Source organism: Mercenaria mercenaria, chromosome 4 (genome assembly GCF_021730395.1).
Source record: "Mercenaria mercenaria strain notata chromosome 4, MADL_Memer_1, whole genome shotgun sequence".
Classification (NCBI taxonomy): domain Eukaryota; kingdom Metazoa; phylum Mollusca; class Bivalvia; order Venerida; family Veneridae; genus Mercenaria; species Mercenaria mercenaria.
In genome coordinates, this window is record NC_069364.1 from 13,566,865 (window position 1) to 13,582,433 (window position 15,569).

The window sequence follows — 15,569 nt, forward strand, 5'->3', positions numbered from 1 at the left end:
GGAAATGCAACTTATGAAGGAATTTTAACAAACATAGCACTACCATACCGCTGGTATTATATATTTATTTATTTGGGTTTTACGTTTCACAGTATAGGTTAACATATGACCAAAATTATATATATATATATATATATATATACTTTTTTTAATACTTTTTAATGGTGGGAGGGGTATATTAACGGGAGGGTGTTAATCAGAGAATATATGGTAAATCTTGAAACTGTTCAACAAGTTTTTCTAAGATTTGTATTTGTTAAGAATTCATCAAGCTTAATACTCTAAAAACACTCTTTGTACAAATGATAAAGCATAAGAAAGAATGTAGATCTACTAGATGAGAAAAATGAGGCCAATTTCGTAAGTTTGTGGGATATGTTTTGGAGGCAGTGCTTCAGTTTTTGGAGATTCCATTTACATCCAAGAACTTAGATAAAATCTTAATAATTTCATAATAAAAAACAACAACCATATTTCAGTAACCATTAACATTTTTAATGTTGTCCAACCATATCACATTAACCATAATATACATTAAATGTTTGATTTATATATCAGAGTTGTTACATCGAAAAGGGCTGTCTTGTAGACCAATGATTGGTTACGAAATGTCGTTAATCAAATATTTTCAAAATACTCTGCAAACCTGAAAGGATTAAATCATAGAAGAAAGCAAACATAAATGTTCTTAAATAAAATAGATTGTATTTTACCATTATACAAAAATCAAAATTTTGAAAATTTCAGCAAAATGGTACTTTTCAGTGTGATGTCTCAAATGAAAAATTATGACCATTACTATCTGTGAGTTGGCAGGTTAAAAAAAGACCTTTCTCCAAAATGATGTTGTTTTAAGCAACAATCTATAGTTAGTACAACTGTTATGAATGTAGACCTACTTACACCAGTTCAGTTCTAAATAATCCACAAATGAGTGCTGCTGTGCAAAAACCAAGATTAGGGCTTAAAAAATGCAACCAGCAGGAGTTCAGATCGGTGTTTGTTTATCAATTTCAGTTCTTGCATACAACTGATAGGTGAACAGTATGGATCCAGATCAGACTACATGTATGTGCAGGATGATCTTGATTTTATACTGCTGGCAAAGTTCTATCACTGGCTTTTGCACAGTGGCGCTCAAAAACCCTTCAAGCTATAGTTTTCAAAGTCATTTTTATCACTTAGTCCTTTTTAACATGACATCTCACATTTTTATCTCATTGAAAATCACAGAAATTCTTCATGGTATATTTTTGTGTCAATAAAATTATAACTAAGTATATGGCTTTGTTCATTTCATTCTGTAATACTCGAGTTGTCACATGAACTAACTTTTAAAACTGTTGCAAGCGACTCAAAGTCAACCTTTATTACTCTGTTATGGTGGCATCTTTTATATGGGTATGCTTGACTATTATTTCATAGTGTCAAAGAGAGATAATTTCATAGACATTTTTTGTGGTCAGAGCAGTTACCTCCCTTATTATAAACACCATATGATTTCAAAATATATTCCCTCAGATTGTCAAAGCAACATCAAATTAACATCAATTTACAACACCTACACCACAGTACATGTTCATTAACATTCTGAAACACATTTACTCATGTACACACAAAAATGCAAAACTTACCATTTCCTGAATTTTGTATGAAAGAAGAAGGATTCTGCACAAAAATAATCTGAAATGCACATTTTAACAAAGGTATAAGCAGAACTGCTATCTTACATCAAAAAAAAAGAAAATTTTGCCTTCTTGAGTCAAAGTTTCAGACATATACTGCTGATGATTATAGACCCTGATATCGATGTATGCTAATCATCTACCAATTCACCTTAACTAGTTACCTATTCATTTACAAAAAGTATCACACAACCAAGACCCAAATTATCAAAACTTTCTTTCCTAAACCAAAACAAAAGATAAAACTAACACATTTTTAATATATCATTCAGTACAAATTATAAGGAAATTTCATTTCCTTTCATTATTAACAATGCTGAAACAAACTATTGAAATGTAATCATGATTTTTATCAACTGTAATCATGAATCGTATTAACTATTATCATGACTGTAATAATGACTTGTATCAACAGTAATCAATCGTAATTATGACTTGTATCAATTGTAATCACGACTGTAAATCACAATTTGCATCAATAGTAGTCATGACTTGTATCAATTGTAATCACGACTGTAAATCACAATTTGCATCAATAGTAGTCACGACTTGTATCAATTGTAATCTCGACTGTAAATCACAATTTGCATCAATAGTAATCACGACTTGTATCAATTGTAATCATGACTGTAAATCGTGATTTGCATCAACAGTAATCATGAGTTGTATGAACTCTAATCATTGTATCAAATAATAGTTACTTTCAGACAACATAACAGATAAAAAAAAAATTCTCCCATTGCAATGTTAATAAAGACAACGCAAGACCCATCTAATACTTTTAACTGAACTGTTCTGGTCAACCTCTGACACAGTCGACAGGAAACACATCTTAGTGCACAACATTCTAGCCTTAATGTCATATTGCTTGTATTCATATTACTAACTCCAGACTCCTTTGCAATCACCCTTAGGATCATATTATGTCTTTTTCCTGTTTTTGAGGTGTGTTTCAAGAATCAAAGCTGAGGTTTGCCAGTTCGTCTTTTAGTTCTGTGTTAACTTGGGCCTCTATACTCTGTTCTATCACATCAAAATGCAAGTCATACTGCTGGTCCAGACCTAGGTATGAGTCACTCATCAAATAGGCTGTGTAAATCACCCGGCCTGGAGTCTCTGGCATATACACTGACAGCTGAACTTCAGATTTACCTGGTATAGAAATATGAATAAAATGAATAACAAACACTTCAGCAAAACAAAAAATTATGATAATTCACTTTCACAAAATGAGCTATATTTGGAAACTTCAGTCAGTACAAATCTCATCCACACATGTAAGGAACCAATGATTTGACTTTAGTTTTACAACTGTCTCAGAGTCTCTGCAATTTGAAAAAGCTTTGATTTGAAAATTATGGACCTCAATCAAATTTTCATAATGGGAGTCTAGGAGAAAATCACAATTTCCATAACAATTTTGGGAATACTTTTTTTTTCTACAATGCAGATTTTAATGAAACTTATTGGCTATATGGTGAAACAAGTATGCCCCAGGCAGAATGTTGAGCCCGCCAGCTGTCAAGTGTGACCTTGACCTTGGACCTAGGGACCTGGTTCTTGTGCATGACACTCCGTCTCATAATGGTGAACATTCATGCCAAATTACATCAAAATCCCACCATGCATGAAGAAGAAATGCTCCGGACAAACTTCAACTGTGACCTTGACCTTTGAGATAGAAACATGGGGTTTGCGCATGACATGCCTTCTGATTGAGGTAAACATTCATGCCAAATATAAACAAGATTGGTCTAAGCATGTCAAAGTTATGGTCCGGACAAAATCGGATGGACACATGCACATTCACCAACAGTGGTGACTATATCGAGCTGTCGCAAGCGGGCTCGACAATAAAATGTATAGATCTGTACGTTTCTTCTTGAGATATCTGCCCATCATTAACAAGATCCACTCATTTCAAGTAGATTTTAAAACATAATTTGGATTATCTAATGTGTCAAACTTTACAATATCATATTTTATCTTCAGAATAACATTACAGTAATGGTGCTATTCTGACAAATTTACTCATTGTCTGTCATTTATTTATAAAATAATTTTCATATCTACTTGCTGAGTCTAGGCTTTATTCTATGGTATCTGGATAAATGACTATGCCATTACTTCCAGTTTACGAAAATGTGCAGAATACCTTAATTGATGAACTTTTTATTATAACCATTAAAAACTAGTGAAACACAAATACTGTGAAATCATTAATATTCGTGGGGGACTAATTTTCTCCGATTTCGTGGTTGAGTCAATCCACGAAATTTAATCCCAACGAACAAGTAAAATTCCCATTAATTTTAGGTTCAATAGTTGAAACCACAAATTCATATCCCCACGAAATTGCGGTTTTGACTAAAACCACGAAATTTCATGCCCACGAAATTAAATGATTTTACAGTAATTAAGGTAATTGATTTTCATTTCCCTTTACAAGGACATGATGAAATGCTGCCTTCCCATTCGTCACTATGTGAAAGTAAATGCAACTTCAAGAACTTCAATTATTTTGCTTTTATGTAAGTGTTTATACATAGACCATTTAGAAAATTATCAATCTAAAGGGGGAATCACCATTTCTAAATGATGATATTCTAAATAGGTCAGCATTATAATAATGCTATTCCTAGTGAGGAGCCTGATATTGTACCTTGAGCACACCCTGACAGAACAGTAATGGATTAAGTCAAGTATGATAAACAATAAAACAGGAGAGGTGGCAGACAGACAACTGACTTCTGGTCAAGACACTTGCCCATCTAACAGAATAAAATTCTTTATCTATTTTTTTTACCACTTGCTTTCATTTAAAAGTACATTCCATATTTTGAAAAATTCAAAACAGCAAACTGTTAGCAGATATTATGAAACACCCTGTAAGTGATGAATAATTTTGTTTTTTTGATTAACATAAATACAAGTATAGTTTACCTTTGATATAAGGTACTCGTTTCAAAGCAACAAGATCTTTTGAATCCACATTACCAATGATTAGGAACCAGCCCTCATCTTTGGGTTTTGGGAACCTTGGGGTGTAAGCCTTCCTGTCATATTTCTGTAACAAGCACACAATCACAGATGCAAGATAATAACTTTTATCATATTCAAAGAGAGGATTTATCACAATTTCATGTAACAGTCAGAAAAATATCTTAAACAAAATCCCAATGCAATTCAATAATAAATTAGATTTAAACAATTCAACTTGGTGTACTATACAAAAGTTTTGGTAAGTCTTGATATAAAGCACTATGGACATTTTTAGTATAGTCGTTATTTTTGATGTTTTATTTTGTTTTCTGTGTTATTCTGTATATAATAATGTGGTCATCTAATGGCAATATGCAATCATCCCAAAAAGTCAGATAACCATGACTTAAGAATTCTTCAGGTACTTTCCATCTTGTGATGGTGAAGAAAGACCCCAGGTGCCCTTCCATGCATTATTTCATCATGGCCAGTAACCTGGGTAGAAGCATGACCTTTTGTAAACCAGCTGGATGGCTACCTCACATGGAGAATTCAACGCCCGAACAAGGCTCAAACTCAACACTGGAGAAGGGCAAGTTATTCCAACTCAACGACTTTAACCACTCGGCCACAGAGGCAACAAATATGGAAATTCAGAACTTAAAATGAAGAGCCTAGGCACCTACCTTAAGTTTGTTGATTCTGTTAAGCTGTACCTGTATTACATACTCCTGGTCAGCATGCACCTGAATCCACTGTTTGTCTGACACTCTTCCACCTAGTACACATACAATAATAGTTACAATGAAATACACCTTAGACATGTTATCTCATTTTCATTAAATTACAGTTTATAGATCTTGAATACGTATTTATAAACTGTTACAGTAACCGATCTAGCTAAACTGATGCAGATCCTTCCCTTCTTGAGTGCTTAATCATTTTTGAAAATCAAATAGAAATTACCATTTTGAAAAATAATACCAGGCATAATAATCTTTTTTTACACATGTCTTTGAAAAAGTCATATACATACCGTAGTATATAGGAAGTGTGTCTCAATTATTCAATGTCATCTTTGATATAAATATAATTATACTAAGATTTAAGGATTTTACTCAAATATTGTCAGTGCTTCTTTCTGTCAATTCACTAAACCACTTTTACACTTTGGTGACAATATGTATGTGTTACTTATCTGTGAACTGTAATAATAATCTTTGCTACATTAATTATAAACATTAAATTCCAAATGATAAGTATTAATGGTTTATTAAATTCCCATAACTCAAGAACAAAAAAATAAATCACCATGACTAGAAGTATCAATGGCTTTCTGTTCTTGTTGTCCCACACCTCCTTCCCACCATCCCTTCACTGTAAACATCACCTCAATCTGAGGTAACTTTGACAACACTTGGTATATCTGTAACACAAGAATGTTTGAAATATCAATACAATGTCTTAGACTATTTCTGATACATATCTATTTCAAGAAACTTCAACTCCCCCTTATAAACAAAGGTGAATGATATAAGATATCTGACATGGTCTCTTTTACAGAAAACATTTTAAGTGGCATTAAGATGTCTTGGTTCTTCATTCATATGCACTTTAGCCACTTTTACCCCTTCCCTCAAGACTAAACTCCGACAGATTGCTTGTATCAATCTTTGCATATTACGCAAGTGTAGCAGCACTATGAAGAAAGAAAGCTTCATCTACATGTATTATTTCCTTAGCAACCACTATTACTAAATACAAGAACCTGGTCTATATGCTGTTTCTCCATTTCATCTTGCAACATGTCAAACAGAACATTGTAATGTCCATCACATACTGCCATCAACTCAGGTAATGTCTCTATACGTCTTGTGCCCTCCTTACCTCCCTTCTTTGATCTGTAAGTATATCCATGTTGTTATTCAAAGAAAAAAAGAAAAAATTATATTTCCTACAGCATGTCAAACAGAAGGTAATGTTGATAACAGACAACTATGTCTGTATATGAGCCGCGCCATGAGAAAACCAACATAGTGGCTTTGCAACCAGCATGGATCCAGACCAGCCTGCGCATCCATGCAGTCTGGTCTGGATCCATGCTGGTTGCAAAGCCACTATGTTGGTTTTCTCATGGCACTGCTCATATGTTCTCTTGTACCCTATGTGACCAACATTTTTGTCCTATGAGTACATAATTTTTGCCATTTCAAGACGTTAACATTCAATTAGATGAATAAGTGAAGGAAAAGAAGTTTGTTCTGTCAGATACAGTAATGTCAGTAGGCTTAAGTAGGAGCCTCGATAGAACCACCAGCCTTACTCAGTCACCAGGCTAACTTACAATTTGACCATATGTTATATGGGAAATGTTTTTTGATACCCGAGTCTGGTCTTATTTACCTGAAGATATGGTATTATGTATTTTGTTGGGATTAACGTTGCATCTACACAATTATAGGTAATATGGTGACTTCCAGCTTTGATGGTGGAGGCCCCAGGTGCCCCTCCGTGCATTATTTCATCACAGGTGGGCACCAGGATAGAACCACCGACCTTCAGTAAGCCAGCTGGATCTCACATGAAGAATTCAACGTGCCTGAGACTCAAACCCACATCAGTGACCAGAAAGTGTTTTGAAGTCGGAGACCTTAACCACTCAGACACGGAGGCCCCTCAAACCAGTATAAGCAAATTGATAATTATAATATAGTGTAACATAAGACAATGAAAGCAAAGTTACAGGAGATTATGATATGGTGTAACATGATGAAGTGTGAGCTAATCTACTTAAAACAGTAGATATGATATAACATGAGGCAGTGTTTAAGTGACTTTCCTAAAATAGTAAATATCATTTGGTGTAACTTGACCAATGTAAGCAATCTTACCTAACAGTATATAAAATGTGGTGTAACATGAAGTAATTTAAGCAAACTTACAGCAGATATGACATGGTACAACATGAGGAAGTGTGCGCTAACCTACCTAAACTACAACAATAACACGACATGGTGTAACATGACCAAATGTAAGCAAAACTTACCTAAAACAGTAGATATAATATGGTGTAACATGACATAGTGTAAGCAGACCTTACCTAAAACAGTAGATATGATATGGTGTAACATGACATAGTGTAAGCAAAACTTACCTAAAACAGCAGATATGGTGTAACATGATGTAGTGTAAGCAAAACTTACCTAAAACAGTAGATATGATATGGTGTAACATGAGGTAGTGTAAGCAGTGAAGAATCATGCCACCAGCGCCCTTGTACTAACATCTGTACAAGCTGTGTGATACCTAACGAAGTCACCAGCCAACCTTGGTCAGCAGCTACATCTAGCATAGCCTGAAATGCAAGTTAACAAATGTTTCTTATTTCTACACCTGCAACTGTATTCCTTGCTCTTATTCATATCATACACAAAACCTGAAATACTGAAATAGGTTGTAACAGCGGTTATCTGCTGACCCCAGCCAATCCGGTCATAAAACCAAGCTTCTTCAGCATTTGACTATTTTCAGTATTAAGGTCACTGTGACCTTGACTTCTGAACTGACCTTGTTCAACTAGCTGTGGACTGAAAGACATGAGCTCATCTCTAAACCCACTCTCTTTTGAAGGCAGATAAAGCCCAACATCTCATTGCTCCAACAATGAGATCCTTTCCATCATTTTGATCAGCTGTTTGTGCAAAATTCTTCATTAACAGAACTTTTCCTTTCTAAATGAAACACATCATTACTCCAGTCAATCATGCTGACCTCAATTAAATATATTTTCTTCTTGTCTTTCAATTTTATTGCAAGTTTCAGTATGTGGCTGGCTGTGCTTGGGTTATGAAGTAAAATGTATTGTAGAGGTAAGATAAATCTGAAATAAATTCTAAAATCTGTTAAAGTTTTATCAGACTTGACACTCTTATCTTGTTCTAACAGTTCATCTAAATACTCTGATACTATCTGATATATGCTGACAATTTGTGTCATTCAAAACATTTATCTTAAAAGCAAAAAGTAGAAGAACTGTCAGTACAAGATGCTAAATGCCAATAAATATATAGAACAGCGAGGCTGTGATTTCAATAATTCTATGTGTACTATATGTGTATGTGTAGCAAATCTCTATGTGTGTATATGTAATGAATCTCTGTATGTGTAGTGAATCTCTATATATGTATGTGTAATAAATCTCTAAATGTGTATATGCAGTGAACCTCTATATGTGTATATGTACTAAATCTCTATATGTATATGTGCAGTGAACCTCTATATGTGTATGTGTAGCGAACCTCTATGTGTATGTGAAGTGAATCTCTGTATGTGTATGTATAGTGAACCTCTACATGATTCCATACAAGTACTAACCTGCTCTATGCAAGTAACTGCCAACTTTTTCACACGAATCAGAGGTAGGGGATGAAATGACATCAGATACAATGCCTTTTATTCAGTCATCACAGAGAAAATATGCCTCACTCAAGAATCGAGTTCATCACCTTGTCAATCAGCACTCTCCCTACTGAGCTAAGCTAACCACAACTTTTCTAATATACAGAGGTTAAACTGTACCATATAATTGGCATAATATGCATTTGCACATGTACGATACAATTAATTGTTTGTATTTTCAAATAGTAAATTTGGACATTACATATCTTTAATCTAATATAGATTTTTAACATTCTTCTTGATTTTTTAAGTAAACCTGAAGCGTTCGACTACAAGCATCCTTTAACCAGAAAAGCTCAGAGTAATGGTCATTTGATTGGAGTGTATGGTTTACTTAAAAAGAAAACAATAATTTGGCTGTTTCACAATTCTTACCTGACAAATTCTTATAGCCTGGTCGAGTACAGACTTGGTGTCAGTGTTGTAGTCTGTGGATGGGAGGGGTATATAACCAAAGTGACACTGTAACAAGATGTTTGTCTTTGTATGGGCCGAGTCCATCGTGTGGGGATTCACCTCCAGGGGTATTTGTTTTGCCAAATCACTACAAATATATAATATTTATTGATTATCCACTTGTGTGTAGTGATAAGATCAGTTCTAACCCTTGATTACTTCATCATTGTGGTGCTTTCAGCTCTTCATATTGGAGTTAAACACGATGCACTTCTATGTAATGATGTATCATTGTTTTAAAATATTTTCAATCTTCGACGTAAATACCCAGGTCTGTAGTTCCACACAACAGAATCAGACAAAGTAAACAGCTATGTACAACTAGCAGGCAACAATACTTGTTTTAGTAAGAATGACAATAGTTCATTATGTGTATATACTATTAGCAATCAATTTTTTCTTATGTAAATTTATCATAAAGTTTCATTTATGTTAACTACACATGAAGACATTCCTAATTTTTTAACCAGCGCTGTCAACTATGTATGTAAGGGTAGAGACTAGTCTAATTCTAAATCCAGCAAGCGGTCCATCAGAAGAATCTGATTCAATTTTTTTTTCTGTTTTCAGCTGACTGTCCCTAGAAGGGGTCAAACTGAACCATTTTAATAAATTTCAGAAAAATCTCTCTAAGGATGCTACAGACCAAGTCGGGTAACAATCCATAAAGTTGTCAATTGGAAGAAGCTATTTTTTCCTCTGGTAGCCACTGAAAGGGGCCAGGCAGAACCATTTGAACACATTTAAGAGAGCTCCATAAAAAGATACAACAGACCAAGTTTGGAGCTTCAGAAAGTGTTCTACATAAATCTGAAAGTCCATACACGGATGCTACAGATCAAACTTGCTGAAAAGCTATGTAGTGATTCATGAGAAGAGTTTGTTTATAATGTTGGTTGCTACTTTTAACCCTGGCAGCCCCTAAAGATGGTCAAGCAGAACCATTTGAAACAAGAGCTGTACGTAAGACAGCCAGTGCTCGACTATTTGAATCATTGTCACAGAAGCAGGAATATTAATCTAATGTTAAAATATCAAGAGTTTCAACCAAAACTTTAACCAGAAGTTTTCTAAGTCCAAAAGGGGGCATAATTTGCCCGAAATACATGTCAGAGTTATGGGATATGATGCAATCAACTAGTTTTATAACCCCGAAGACACATGTGAAGTTTCAATTAACTATCTGCATTTGTTTTGCAGATGGTAACTTGCATGCAAAACTTTAACCAGAATTTTTTAAGTCCAAAAGGGGGCATAATTTGCCAAAAATACATGTCAGAGTTATGGGACTTGACACACTGAGGTTTGTAATTGATCTAGAAAAAGAAAAAATAAGTTTAAAATCTATGTCTTTAAGTAATTGCTATATGTACTTGCATGCAAAACTTGAACCAGGATTTTCTAAGTCCAAAAAGGGGCATAATTTGGCCAAAATTCATGTCAGAGTTATTGGACTTGGGGCTATCAACTAGTTTTATAACCCCGAAGACACATGTGAAGTTTCATTTCAATATCTGCATCAGTTTTGGTGATAGTAACTTGCATGCAAAACTTTAACAAGAATTTTCTATTCTAAGTCCAAAAGGGGCATTATTTGCCCAAAATACATGTCAGAGTTATGGGACCTGACCCAGTGAGGTTGGTAATTGACCTAGAAAAAGAAAAAATAAGTTTCAAAGCTATATGCTTTTAAATGATAGCCATATGTACTTGCACGCAAAACTTTAACCTGAATTTTCTAAGTCAAAAAGGGGGCATAATTTGGCCAAGTTGCATGTCAGAGTTATGGGACTTGATGCTGTCACCTAGCTTCATAACCCCGAAGACACATGTGAAGTTTCAATTCAATATCTGCATTAGTTTTGGAGATGGAAACTTGCATGTAAAACTTCAACCAGAATTTTCTAAGTCCAAAAGGGGGCATAATTTGGCCAGAATACATGTCAGTGTTATGGGACTTGACCCATTGAGGTTGGTAATTGACCTAGAGTAGAATAGCTAGACTATTCTTTGAATAGTCGAGCTAAAAACTGGAAAGCATTTGTCTATTTTCACTTCTGATGGTCCTGAAAATGGGGTGAAAGGCAAGGGATTTACCAAGTCTAAACTAGAGGACAGTAGGACAAAGATACCCACATTTACAACCCTGTATGGTCATATTACTTGCTGTCAATGGAAGACTAAGTAAACTTCAACACATTTTCATTGTAAACATGTTCTGGGCAGAAGGAAGCTTTACGCGGGTGTGGCCTATCAATTAGTTCATAAGGACATGTTGTTCTAATTTTTTTTATCTCTTATGGCTCCTAAAAGGAGTCCAGGCGAACCACACTGCACACCTAGTTTAGTGTAATTCTGGCCAGTTGTTTGAAACGAAAAAACACTGAAGTAAAAAAAAGTTGTTGCAGCACAACAGAAGACCTCTGATGGCACCCAACCATCCACCCATACTAACATCTTACCATAGACTTTAATTTACATATTAAGCTAAACCAACATACCTATTGATCTGATCCTCATTATGTCGTACAGGAAGCTCTGCGTACTCTGAAGCATTCTGTAATATTTACATAAAATAAAATTACCAAATGAAAGAAAAGAGAAACCTACACAGCAAATAATCTAGCAATCCAATAACAAGATTCCCATGCTGGGATTGATGCTCTACTGGTCTCACTGGCTTAACAAGTCTTTAGGTATTGTTTTCTGTCTTTATAAATCCTGAGTCATTATATGTATATGTTTGATAAAATCCATTAGACGATGCTACATATCAAATATCTAACCTCTAGTTCTTATAATTTCGGAAGATTTTTTAAATAAAATTTCAGTTTTGTGGACGCAGCAACCACGGTTTTGCAGGTATTGCCTCCAGATGCCTAAACTCTAAAAGAGGACCACTAAGCAACATGCTGCAGTTTCAATTCATTTAGCCCAGTGGTAACTGAGAAGATGTTTTTGTAAATGTTTATGCCAGACCATGGATAACTTCTAATGGTATAGGCTCTTTGGACCAGTAGAGCTAGAACTTTAACAAAGGCAGAAGGCTCTTGTTTATAAGATACTGTTTTTCTTTCATTAACTAAAACTGCTGAACAGAAACAAAATGCATTTTCTATTGTAAACAGCAGCATGAAAACTTGAATTAATAGTAAAACTCTTGAATTTCTTACACATACAATGCACTATTGTTGAACATTTTCAATGACCACTTTTACAGAAGTAATTCTCTATCTGACTGAAATATCAATACCTGTATGTTTATTTATACTGTAGACCACAGACAGTGAATGAAGTTTTAATGCTGAGACTGCTGATATAACATTTGGCATTGAAGCCAACAAATATTAAAAGTGCACGATAAATAATGATTTTGTAATTACTTCATCACTTCTACTGGCATAAGAAACAGGAAACATTATTTTCATTCTCTACAGAAAGAAGGATGGTTTAAATGCAAAATTCTAGTCCTCTAACAATTTCAGCAAGTATATGACACTTGAAAACTAGAGCTGCTTTTATGAAAAAGCGCATGTCTCCAACAACTGCCTAATCATCTAGATAGTAAGTCTTTATATACTGTTTACTCACTACAAATATACCTCTGAAGAGTAAAAAGGCTGACTTTGGGTAATTCAGTGGCCATAATTCTGAAGTGCCTCGGGCGATTTGGCTAGTTAATGAACTTGGCCGAGGAGTTATGGTCAAAAACATTTGTTTCTAGTTTGGTGAAGATCGGATGAGAACTGTTCGACTTAGAGCGCGTACAAGAGTAAAAAGGCCGAATTTCGGTAATTCAAGGGCCATAATTCCGAAGTGCCTGGGCCAATTTTGCTAATTATCAAAACTGGCTGAGGACTTATGGTCAAACACATTTTGTTCAAGTTTGGTGAAGATCGGATGAGAAATGTTCGACTTAGTGCGGACAAGATTTGTAACAGACACACAGACAGACAGACAGACAGGAGTAAATCAATATGTCTCCCATACCACTGTGTGGTGGGAGACATAATAATGATGTTGTGATTTTTACACCTGTATGTCATTGAGTATTTGTAGGACATTTACTTTTTTACATTCACTTAGAGTTTGAAGTGTAAACGTTCAGGACACTGAAATAATGTCATTTATAATACACTTAAAAAACTTGTAGCAAACATTATTTATCTGACAAATTCTAGCAGAGATAAGGAATTTCTATACATACATGTTAACATTTTGAAATCTCAACAATTATAGATTTGGCACCTTATAATATGATACAAATAGTCTGCCTCATTTCCCTCTCAATTATAACAATGAAATATGATATAAAATTCACACATTTCATCAAATTCAAAATACCTTTCTTTGTTTCATCTTTTATTTAACACAAAATGACTTAGCACTTTATATCTCAACTAAGTCATCAATTCTTAAATGTGTTATGGCATGGGCAGGTAAATAACAGATTTTCTGTTTTGCAATCCTTGTCAAGAACCATTCTTATTACAGCACAGGCAGATGAAGAGTGCACAAGTCTATCTCATTACAAAATTGATGTCATGACGAAGCAGTTTGCATTAGTTGTTTAGTAAAACCATTCTTACAGATAGAACTTCAATAAGGTCTGGAATAGCTGAGTCAGCTTGCAGTTCACTTTGAAACATTCTCATTGTCACATGTGTCAGGTAATAGTAGGAGGCAATTCTTCCCAGTGTCTGTGGAAGCACTGTGGAGCCATCCTGTAATAAACAAACATTCTCATAGTCACAGGTGTCAGGTAATAGTAGGATGCAATTCTTCCCAATGTCTGTGGAAGCACTGTGGAGCCATCCTGTAATAACAAACATTCTCATAAGGGCTGGTAATTATAGTAGGAAGCAATTCTTCCCAATGTCTGTGGAAGCACTGTGGAGCCATCCTGTAATAAACAAACATTCTCATAGTCACAGGTGTCAGGTAATAGTAGGATGCAATTCTTCCCAATGTCTGTGGAACCACTGTGGAGTCAACCTGTAATAAACAAACATTCTCATAGTTGCAGGTAATAGTAGGAAGGAATTCTTCCCAGTGTCTGTGGAACCACTGTGGAGTCAACCTGTAATAACAAACACTCTCATAGTTGCAGGTAATAGTAGGAAGGAATTCTTCCCAGTGTCTGTCGAAGCATAAAAAAGTAACAAGATATGCATCTATAGGAAAATGGTGCCCACTCTTATTGTCACTGTTTGGTCACATGTTACTTGCTGACAATGCAAAACATATTCACTTTCATATATTCTTTTAGGTGGGATTGCTGGTGTTGTGTGTAATGTGAGAATGGGGGATGGGGTTAAGGATACTATAAAACAACATGTAGAAGCACAAGACAAAAAAACTGACATGAGATTTTTGTCTTCACGATAATATACTTTTAAGACACATGCAACACAAACTTTCAGGCCCTTTAGGAATATTTTTTAAAAGGTCAAGGGCCATAACTCTGGTGTTACTGATATAAAACCTTGAACAAATACTCCATATAATGGATAACAATCCTAATATGTTTGGTAACTCTAGGTCAAATACTTTTCTGGATATATGCATGATACAAATTTGGATTGTCTGCTGGACAAATTCTGAACAGACAGATGAATGGACAAAGGCAAATATAAACATCCCTTTAAAAACTGTTGGAGGGGGTTGGGGGATGCACAAAATGGTTATTGGCAATATAGGCAAAAGAAATGGTTGAAGATACCGTGGATCACCCAGGTGACCTTGTAGTGGTACACAAAATTCTTCCCAGTGTCTGTGGAAGCACTCTGTACTTGTTGTAGGTCCATGTGGCAGATACTGTAAAAGGACATTATTTTTGCTAGGTCAAAATTTTGCGAATTTGAAATTTTGAGTAAGTTCGTGAGGTTTAACATTCGCGAAATTGTTAAAATGGTATCCTACTTTAATTTGAATTATACTAATAGTAAATATTTACGTGAGGATTTATTTTCGCAAGATGTAGAGCCT

The 15,569-nt window shown here is 34.9% G+C and overlaps 1 protein-coding gene across 1 annotated transcript in view; it reads right to left on the bottom strand.

Moving 5' to 3' along the window:
• Nucleotides 1–479: 479 nt before the first annotated feature.
• LOC123551044 (activating signal cointegrator 1 complex subunit 3-like) overlaps nucleotides 480–15,569 on the bottom strand; it is a 256,055-nt gene continuing 240,965 nt past the window's right edge. Inside the window, exons 36-44 of the mRNA XM_053540056.1 lie at nucleotides 14,171–14,305; nucleotides 12,083–12,138; nucleotides 9,501–9,669; nucleotides 7,871–8,022; nucleotides 6,436–6,568; nucleotides 5,979–6,093; nucleotides 5,354–5,445; nucleotides 4,629–4,752; nucleotides 480–2,837 (exon numbers count right to left, since the gene is read on the bottom strand). Of these exons, the coding sequence (XP_053396031.1) occupies nucleotides 2,638–2,837; nucleotides 4,629–4,752; nucleotides 5,354–5,445; nucleotides 5,979–6,093; nucleotides 6,436–6,568; nucleotides 7,871–8,022; nucleotides 9,501–9,669; nucleotides 12,083–12,138; nucleotides 14,171–14,305 (1,176 nt within the window). The 3' untranslated portion in view covers nucleotides 480–2,637. The remainder of the gene's footprint in view (nucleotides 2,838–4,628; nucleotides 4,753–5,353; nucleotides 5,446–5,978; nucleotides 6,094–6,435; nucleotides 6,569–7,870; nucleotides 8,023–9,500; nucleotides 9,670–12,082; nucleotides 12,139–14,170; nucleotides 14,306–15,569) is intronic.